Source organism: Narcine bancroftii, chromosome 4, assembly GCF_036971445.1.
Source record: "Narcine bancroftii isolate sNarBan1 chromosome 4, sNarBan1.hap1, whole genome shotgun sequence".
Lineage (NCBI taxonomy): Eukaryota > Metazoa > Chordata > Chondrichthyes > Torpediniformes > Narcinidae > Narcine > Narcine bancroftii.
The window spans coordinates 29,770,833-29,781,460 of NC_091472.1; the positions used below are offsets into that span (position 1 = coordinate 29,770,833).

A 10,628-nucleotide genomic window follows, 5' to 3' on the forward strand; every position below is an offset into this window, starting at 1 on the left:
CCACTCAGCACCTATATGCACCCATCCCATCTTTGAGGCCCTAGTTTGTAACCTTCAATGCCTCAGAAACTTAAGTGCTCATCTAGACACTTCCTAAAAATTGTCAGTACTTTGCTTCTCCCACTCTCTGTCAATATATACCAGGTACTCCCCACACTCTGTGTTGAAAAGGTCCCTCTCGTATCCCTTCTAAATTTCTCACTGATTTCCCTAAAAGTGTATTCTATTCTTATTTCCTTCTGATTGGGGAGAAATACCCTACAGCCTATCCGATTGATATGCCTCATCATTTTAGATTCCTCGATTCTGCTCCCTCTTGCTCTTCTCTGCTCAAGTATAAATAGACCTAATCTTTTCACTCTCCTTAATAATGAAATACTTGATGTGCTCAATATGGCCAGTTTCTGTATCTTCTATGTGTAAAAATAAATAAATGGGTGGATCGATAAATAAATAAAAAGATAGATAGAAAGAAAGAAAGAAAGAAAAGTAATACTTTTGGAAAATGATAGCTCTAGCTCTGCATCCTTCCTCACCTTTTTTATTCATGAGCCAGCTTAAATGTGTCTCAAACATAATGACTGTATAGGACTCCATCACTTCCTGGCAGCATGTTCTAGATATCAATCGCTTTTTGCAAAAAAATAAAAAGAAATGACCACAAACTGCCTGAAACTCTTCCTCTCATCTTAAACCTATGCTCTCTTTTTTTTTAAATCTTCCTACCATGGGGGGAAAAAAAACATGGAAACATAGAAGATAGGAGCAGGAGAAGGTCATTCGGCCCTTCGAGCCTGCTCCGCCATTCAACGAGATCATGGCTGATCTTAAAGTTCAGTACCCCGTCCCCGCCTTCTCTCCGTAATCTTTAATACCCTTATATTGAAGAATCTGAAATCCGCCCGAGCCTGTAATTTTGTTCATCTTAAGCTGTTGTACTCAAACTCCTTTGCTTCATGGAAAACAAACTCACCCAGTCCAATCTTGCTTCATACAAAAGGTCTTTTATCCTGGCAACACCTTGGTGAATCTAGGCAATATCCCAATGAATCTCTTCTGCACTCTCTCCAGTACACCACATCCTTTCTATAGTGTAGCAATTAGAACGGTGTGCAACCAGTGTTTTGTACGATGCATCATAACATCCTAACTTGTATGCAGCATGGATGTAAAGTGCTTATGAGATGGTGAAGTGGCAAAGATATTTCACTGGGAAACTTGAATGAAAAGTGCCTTTTGCAGCAGTGATGGACATGGAATTGAGTTTGCAGTGAGGAGAAAGGATCAAGAATTCAACTTTCCCACACAAGATACTGTCTTTGGATTCAAGGCAATGTGTCTGAAGATTAGTAGTTTCAGAGCACTGGTGAGGGATGTGATATAAATAATGTTCAATTACTCAACCATGATATTACCAGTAAACCAGGCTTTGATTATCGGAGCTAAGCTGCCTGAAGGAATCTTGATGTACAATGAAAAAGGTAGGGTTGAGAGAAGGGACATCAAATTAAAACAGGAGGAGAGGCAAGGAACTAAACAGGAAGCAAAGACAAGACATTACTCAAAAGCAGTGCTGTCACAAATTTATCCCCGCACCCTGGAAGCCAGTGTCAGAAGCCTCAGGAATACTTACACCTTTGTGGCTGACTAGATTTAGAGAATACACAATTTAAAGGATGGAAAGATACCTGGAGGTAAAGTCAACCAAGAATACAGACTCATACAAGCTTTGTTGTTGCAGTTCATAGCTTGTACAGCGAACAGCGGTTTAACAATTTGTGAAAACCTTGAGCCAGCGCAATTAAGATCAGAATCTGTTGTCAGACCAAAAGTGATGCTTAAAATTCAGTTGTATTTTCAAATGTTTTAGTGTAAGTTCATGCAAATTTGAACTGAAATGTGAAAGCACAAATGTTGCTGATATTCCACAGTCCACTTTGAAAATGGAATCAAGGTCTCCGATTCAGCTTTGGAATGTATAGAATGGCACGATTCACATGGCTGATATGAACTAAACTCAGTGGGATACTTAAGTTGAGACAGTTGAAGTAATGTTGAGTTGTGATTTGCTCATACAAAAATCAAGCTCTCAATATTTGAGGCCAAGAACGATTTCAATTCACATAATTTTCTGATGAAACATTCTGGGTTTTACATTACTTTGCATCTTAAGTTTTCTGTCTTATGGTAGCAATTATAGTTTTCTCTTGTATAACACTGGAAATTGTGTGAAAATATTCAAGTATGTTCAAAGTATAATATGAAACTAGGAGAACAGTGACTTCTCAGGTGCTTCTCAGGTGCTTTAAGCGCCTTGGCTTCGTACTGTTCTAATGTAAGAATTTTTCTGAACTACAATGAGTTGAGATTTATTTGAAGATCAGTGGTGCTAATAACATAGCCTCATCAGCTGTAGGATTAAATCAGTGGAGGAGGAGTTTTTCAGCTCGGTGTGCTTTCTGATTTGTTGTCCATCCATGAACAACTTATAAATAACCTATTTAATGTGTTTTCACTGGACTGCAGGGCAATGCGTTCAGATTTTCTGAATCCTTTATGCAAAGAGAAAACTAATTTTTTTTAGAGTTGAAAAAAGTCTGCAGTGGAATACACAAAAGAGCTGGAGAAACTCAGGAGATCAGGCAGCATCCAAAGGAAGCAAAAGATATCCAACATTTTGCGAGAGAGCCCTTCGTTCTTTTATAAATTATTTTCTGTACCCATTGGTTACTGACTGATCTTTGGGCTACGTCACCGTTAACAGTGGAAACATTTTCTTTTTTAATTACATCCAAAATCTTTAGTTTTCTACACTGCTGTTTATTTGTCTTAGCAGAAGAATTGTAATTTCTCCACAATACTTAAGACCTTGGAACTTGTTCACATTATTTACGTGTTATTTGTGACTCCAAAAAGCTGTCTGCACGTATCAAATCTGGATTTCAAACTAGAGTACTATTACGCACTATCCATGTTTCTAGCATGAGATCAGAGTAACTGGCATGTGTGTGTCCCCAGTGATCTGAAATTGTGTTGGGATCAACAAGTTTGGTGTGCCTTCGGAGTAACCTTGCCTTTATATCAGAAGTGCCACAAATGGTCCAGCGCCTTCTATGTAACTCTAAATTGATTCCCTTTGCGTCCCTCCCATGCTCTTGTCATGTCAGACCATGAGAAAGATATTCAGATTGCCTGCTCAGCCAATTGTACTTTGACTTCCTAATCCCATGTTTCTAAACTTCAACTTTAGCCCTTGTGTTAGTCATTGAAACACACAATGCTGCCTTTGTCTTACAATTGGCTGCACATGCTCACAACTGTACTAACATGATTATGCTGGATCGAGTGCAGAGGAGATTCACCAGGATGAGGCCTGAATTGGAGGGCTTTAGATATCAGGAGAGATCAGATAGACTACCCTGATGTATCTTTACTACATAAAGTACACTGTTTGACCTGCTTAGTTTCTCCAGCTTTGTGCTTCCACTTCAATCACGGTAACAGTGTAAGAAGTTTGTATGTTCTCCCAATGTTCTGAGTGGGTTGACTCTGTGTGCTCTAGTTTCCTCCCACCCTTCAAAACAAACAGGACTTTTAGGTCATTTGGGTGTGATTGGCAGAATGGGCTGTATGTCTAAATTTAATAAATTTAATTTTAAAACAAAGGCATTGATTTAAGGCGAGAAGGAATTTTGAAGGGAAGTTGATGGGGAATTTATTTTTCCCCTCAGTGCGATATCTAGATTTCACTGTCAGAAGTGGTAATAAAATCAGATATGATGTTTACAGGTTTTTAGCTTCTTTAATAAGCAATTTATATCAGGATATAGTTCTAATGTAGATAAATGGGATTAGTGTGGTCAGGCATAAAGGCTCAACCATAGATGTGTTAGATAGAAGGACATATTATAGTGTTGTAAGATTCTGACTTGGTGTCTTAACAGGGAAGCCAGCATTATGTTCTGGTAGTGTGGCCAATAACAAGACAATGCTGCATTGTGGTACCCAACCTATGTATTGCATGATTTGTAATATTTTGATCGAAATGAGCTTGGAGGCACTGGACCATTTGATTACTATTAAGTTGCTTTTCCCAGCCCTATACTTCAACCCAAAATAATCCAAGGGCTGTTGTATCCCAGTTTTCTTAATATTCTTATCACTGAATGATACCACTGATGGTGAAAATAAGGTTTAAAATGTACAGCAAAAATGTTCCCAGGTGATTCAGCTTTTCCTCTCTATGCCTGAGTTGGGAGTGCTTGAATCTTAAACAAATTTTCAACTTTTCTAAGGTCCGAAATTAGTTTATTTTAAATGTTCAGCTAAATGATCCAGTATTTACATGAAAGAAGCATTTTCCAGTTCTTTGCCTGAAGGTACAATTTGTAAAAATCTGTACAGTTGATAAGCTCCATAAAACCACGCTGAAACATTCCTCTAACATTAACTGAGCAAAGAGTTCCACACTGGTAAAAATCCATCACAGTTGAAGTCTTTTATTTCAGTTCAGTCCAAGAATGTTGAATTGATTTGTTTCTGTATGAGTTGCCAAATCTTTGACATTAACATTACAAATGGATAAAATCATTTTTTGTACATTGTATGTATTCAAATCTCTCAAATAATTTTTTGTTCCAATCAATATCTGTCCACAAAAGTATGGGCAGTCAATAAGTTCAGTGATGTTTGCAGTACATTGGATTAAAATGTGCACTATTTCCATGATTCTATTAAATACCAAGGAAAACTATTTGTCTGAGGAATAGCCTCTCAATTGATATTGTTCATTATTAATTGAGTAAGCAATGTACTAATAAGGGTGATGTTCACGAATCAGCTCCTGAAACCTGAGTTGTTCCAGCCCTTTTGCCAGCATTGGACCACTTTGACTCCTTTTGTAAAATTCAAGATTTAATGGCTGTATCTACTATGGAGTTTGACTATTTCCAAAACAGTGCATCTTGCCTGCTCACTTTGATTTCTTCCATTCGACTGTCTATTCTCATAAGTCTTTCTGCTTGACTTTGGAGCCAGATTTTACTGTCGTATGCCAGCAATGGCTGGATCACTTGGTGAGCTGAAAGATCTGCCGACATGTAACCTATGGACGCAAGTTGTGCCTCTGTGAACTGATTTTGTTTCTTCCTTTCTTTCAAGGATCAAAGAGGCAGAAGCACATATACATACTCAAAAGAAAGAAAGGTCATACTCTGTTAAAGAGAAAGTCAAAACTGGAATGGTGAGTTGATGTAATTTGTTTTAGAAGAAATGACATAATTAGAGTAGTGATTCGCCCAACGCTGTTACAGTACCAGCTACCAGAGTTCGAATCTAGCACTGTCTATGAGGAAGTTGTGCATTCTCCCTTTGTCCCGTGGGTTTCCTCCAGGTGCTTCGGTTTCCTCCAATCTGCCAAAAATAAATGTATGGGGTTTGTAGGTCAGTTGGTGTAGTTGGGCATCACTGGCTTGTGGGCAGGAAGGTCTTGTTACCATGCAGTAGGTCTAAAATTTAGAAAAAATTCTGAACTTCTTCTCAGAATAATTGGGCTTGCCATGTATTTCACTCTGGTTGTGATTGTTTTCTCTTGATGAATGCTCTTGAGGTTGAAAAGGAAGAGCTGGATTTGGAGTATCGGATTACTACAAACAACAATTGTGAAAGCATATGCAGGTCAAGGACATCCTCCGCCAAACACAATAATGTAATTTTAATACCCTAGAATCTGGAAAGCATCAAATGTAAAAGTTGCGCTCCATTTAAAAAAAAATTCTTTAAAAATGCATCTGTAGCTGCAACGGTATTTTCACACTGTTGGGAATTAACAGTTCCTTGAAGTACTCATTTTATTATGAGCGAGGAGTGTGCCCTCTCTTCAACAGGGAGAAAAGCTCTAATTTCCAAAGAAAGTGGGCTTCCTTCCTGTCCACGAAGGATTTGGTGTTGTGAAGTAGTGCAAAGTGTCACCTAGACAGGAAGCTCTAAATCCCTTCGAGTACAATGCAGAAGGAACACCGTGTGAGCATGCTAGAATGAAGAGGCCTCAAAAATGTGTTGTCCTCTGGCATCCAACACTTTATTAATTCCAAGAAAACCCAATCAGGCAGCTGGCGCATGATGTTTTCTTGACAAAGCTGTAGAAATTTTTTTCCCAGATCTTGAGTCGGAGGGAAGTTTAGCAAAGGGGGGGGGGGGGGGCGGGGTGTGGAATCTGCTATCCAGTCAAAAAGAGCTTGTGCTTGCTTGGAGGTGTCCTTCCACCTGGGAAAATGTTGCCTGTTTTTGTTGTGTCTTCTCCCATGGATACTGCTGAGACTGTTTGAGATCCTGAAATGATGGTGGATCCGGAGAAAGAGGCACGATGCAGTCATTCAGATCAATGACCATTCATTAGTCAGTATTTAGCTTTAGCGTAATCTTGGATATTTTGAGTTGATGTAAAAATCATGTTGAGTAGAGGCTGCCCTCATTAAATGTTTTGAAAGCGCAGATCTTTGAGTCATAGAGAAATTAATGGTATGGGGAACAGACAAGTAAGTGGAGCTGAGTGCATGGCCAGATCAGCTATAATCTTAGTGAAGAGTGGAGCAGGGTCGAAAGGCCAGGTGGGTGACTCCTGCTCCTATTTCTTGTTCTGTCCCTCTTCACTTGAAAAGCCAGCTTGAATAAGGACATCCACGCCTGACTTCTGCAGATAGATAATTTTGAATTCCATGTCCGCTGAGGTCTATATATAACGTGGCCCATGGTCCTTGCCGAGGTCAATGCACCACATCACCTGGAACAACCTCTAGTCTGGTAAATTGAATGGAGTAAATAAATTTGGGAAAGTGACATTTAATTTGGAGAGACAGAATGGTAACAAGTCCTTCCAACCCACAAGCCCATGCCGCCCAATTACTTCCCTGTGACCAACTACCTACTAACCCCATATGCCATTGGAATGTGGTAGGAAACCGGAGCACCTGGCGAAAACCCATGGGAAAACGGGGAGAACATGTTACAGTCAATGGCGAATTCAAACCTGGTGCTGCAATTACCTCGATCTATCCACTACGAATTTGATGCTGATTTACCTGGGCATTTTGTGGAACCCTTGACTTGTGCAAAAATGAGAGGATAATGTAATGTAATTAATTATCAAGTTACATGTTTTCCCCTGTCTTTGGCACTGCTGTTATTGTTCTTGGCAGAAGTAGGTGGTTAATTATCATAGCTCCAAGCCTTAATAGATTCAGTACAGATCAATATTTCCCTGCATTAAACCCTGTATCTCAATTTTTAAAAAAAAAAACATGACATCTGATGACTGCATAGAACATTGAACAACACCGTACAGGCCCTTTAGCCTTCGATTTTGTGCCAACCTATATACCAAAAATAACTAAACCCTTTCTACCCTTTCATTCCGGTGCCTAAGAGATTCTTAAATGTGGCTTTTGTTCCAGCCTCCTCCACCCCCCGGCAATGCATTCCGACACCCACAACTCTTCCTTTTAAAAACTTACCCCTGATGTCACCCCTAAACTTTTTTTCCCTTCTCTGTTCTTGCGTCCTCTGGGAAAAAGGTGTTGGCTGTCTACCTTATCTATGCCCCTCATATTAATATTTTACAATGCATTCACTGAATTAGGCTTTAAATTATGTTGAAAATAATTTTGAACTTTTAAAGAACAAATGACAATTTAATAGATCCACACATAACAAGGAGAAAAGCTGGAGCGAAATACCTATTGCCCTGGCAAAAGCTAAACTTCCATGAAATGCCAAAGACACAATTTCAATGAATCATGTATTCTAATCAACCCTTTGAATCCTAAGTAAAATTAGCTTCAGGGTAACAACAGTTTCTACCTTGTTTTCTTTTGAAATTGAGATTTGAATAGACCGTATAGCACAAATGGAAAGGATGCCAAGTGGATGACTTTCAGAAATAGATTACCTCTCATTTTTTTTATGATTGGGAAATTGTTTCATGGAAGCTACAGGCAATTTAGCTTCTATAATATTACGGAGCGAGTGATGTGTTCATTCAAGCTCCAGTTTAAATTGGGATCCATTAATTAATATAATTCTGCCTACTTGAGTCATCTTAAGATTTAACTATCGACTCAACTATCAGTATTATTTTCTAAACTGCTACTTATGACATAACATTTACTTTTGAATGGCAATGATTTATTTGGCCAGATAAGATGGAAATTATGCAAATCCTCCCTCCTGGAACTTCTCTTTCACTTTCTCGGTGCTACCTTGGACAGTGCTCTTTTGGGCTTGAGCTCTTTGTCCTTCTGCGTTTCAACTCCTCTGATTTCTAATCCTCATTGAGTTGTGGTTGAGACTTTTTTTCTGAGAGCTGAAAACAAAGGTTTTGTTTCTCTGGCTTTGATGGTAATAGGCAGGGGGCAAAGGCGGTAGTAAATTAACATTTTTTGTGAAGAAGTACCATCTGAGTGCTTTTAACTCTCAACGCTTGGCATGGTTCCTGAGAAGATTGTATTTGAACTTTGCAAAACCATTCTTGCATCCAATATTCAGGATGTAAACACAAACTTTTATCTATTCATTGTCAAATATTGGTGAAATCCAGATACCATGAATATTCACTTAATTGGAAATTGCAAGTCAAATAATGATTCGTATTTATATATCCTGCAAAATAATGATTCATTCATACTACTTTGCAAAGTCACAATCTAACAATAAACACAGGTTTGCAACGTACTGTACAGTGTCATCCTCAAGCACAATGGAGAAGAACTTTCATTATGTAGTGCCACTCTTGGATCCATTAACCTTCCGAGATTCATTGAAAGTTCAGTTCTTCCCTTAGAAGAAGTTAGTCGTGTTCGGATTTTCCTTGTTCTCTTTATTTTTCTATTAGCAGGCAAAGGAATCATCCCATAAGTATCTTTTGAATAATGCTGACAAGCTTACATGAAATTAGATATTCACTGATGCTCAGAGAGGTGCTTGAGATGAGCAATTGGTGAAATCCTCTTCGAGCTTAAGATTTCCTCACAGAGTCTGAGTTAAGTTTTGTTTGATATGCTCCCATTGGAAGATTTTACTGTGAAAAGCCTGCCGTGTCGATGAAAATTGTTCTCTCTTTGATAGAAAAATGAGAGATTAAATTAAACCAAAAATTGCAACTAAAATAAAAATAGCTACTCAAATTAACATGTCAATTTTCTTGACTTTTGGCCAACAGTTCAGCTAAATCTACTGCTGCCATTGTGTGCATGAGCAGTTGAACTGCTATAAGTAAACTGCATTTAAAGTGGCCCTCAGATTCTTGGGATAAGTACCCTGAAATGTGTAATGTTTCTTTGCTTCTATGGTAATGGCCATTCATTCATAATTTGTACTTTGTTCAAATTTTAATCATTTGGTTTTTTTTATTTTACAGAAAGCAAAAGTGACCATGAAAGACAAACGTATTAATGAATCATATCCTTAGAAATTAGAGGTTACGTGCATTCTACTGTTGTCATACTCCTTTGCATTTCTACCCATGTAATGGTACCACATTATCTCACTCCATTACATCGAAGAAATATTATTGCTTACAACTGGATTGGTCAATTCAGCTAAATGAACAAACCACTCATCATCTGCTGCGTAAGGGCATTGCATTTATCATCTGCATGCTCGTTAGGCAAGCCACAGAACACTTCTCCTGAAGGGATCCTGGAATTCTGCGGTACTCAGTAGCTTCTAAACTAATGATTTGCCAAGGAAGGTGACACAATCAGTGATTGCAGGCATTTAATCCTTTCACTGACACTGTATTTTACATTAAAATATATAGATATATATATTCCAGAGAAGCATTAATAAATAGAAATTGGACAGAATCTAGATTTTTGCCTGATGATTTCACTTAACAGTGCATGAGAAATAGATAGGTTATTTTCTTATCATTTTCTAAGCCCTTTGCAACCTTCTGCCTGTGGGTGACTTGCTACATTTTGGCAACATATCTGGATGGGCAGGCTTCATCTTGAAGGGATTAATCACAGTCATGAAGTTAGGAAAAATTTTGTTGTGCTTAGAAAAAGTCTGGTACTACTGTGAAGGTGGGGAAGGGGTGATAGAGAAGTTGGTCAGTTCTAGACTTTCCCAGTTCTAAGGAGGAGCCCTGTCCGTTGGAGATGGTGATAATGAAGTGCACTGCTGTTAAGCTCTTACTACAGTTGAGTTATAAATCTACAATAATAAACGTATCTATATACTTCTTAGTTCTTTTGTGTTTTAAATGTAAATTTGGTGTCTTACTGCTGTTCATAAGACAAAATATTAAATTATTTAAGTGTAGGTGCAGAACAGCATGTCGATTTTAGATTCTATTGTGTCAGGATAACTTATTTGTAAAATGCTGTAAGTTGACAATAGTCTGTTAAAATCGCCAAGTGCTAATACTGTATTTAGTATTTCTTATTTGAAACTTCTTTTCAAGGTTTATTTGTATGAAATGTACTGTGGGTTTTTCTGATGAATAAAATTTGACTGATATTCAAAGTATTTTTGTGGTATGTTTAACTGTACATTAATGAGGGAAGCAGTGCCCAGTTAGTCTATTCTTCCCTGCAAGTGTATAGCTTGAGTAGATTTTTGGATGTCTG

The 10,628-nt window shown here is 38.2% G+C and overlaps 1 protein-coding gene across 1 annotated transcript in view; it reads left to right on the forward strand.

Moving 5' to 3' along the window:
• LOC138762358 (formin-2-like) overlaps positions 1–10,315 on the forward strand; it is a 439,633-nt gene extending 429,318 nt beyond the window's left edge. The window contains exons 17-18 of the mRNA XM_069936126.1: positions 5,161–5,242; positions 9,413–10,315. Of these exons, the coding sequence (XP_069792227.1) occupies positions 5,161–5,242; positions 9,413–9,463 (133 nt within the window). The 3' untranslated portion in view covers positions 9,464–10,315. The remainder of the gene's footprint in view (positions 1–5,160; positions 5,243–9,412) is intronic.
• The last annotated feature ends 313 nt before the right edge of the window (positions 10,316–10,628 follow it).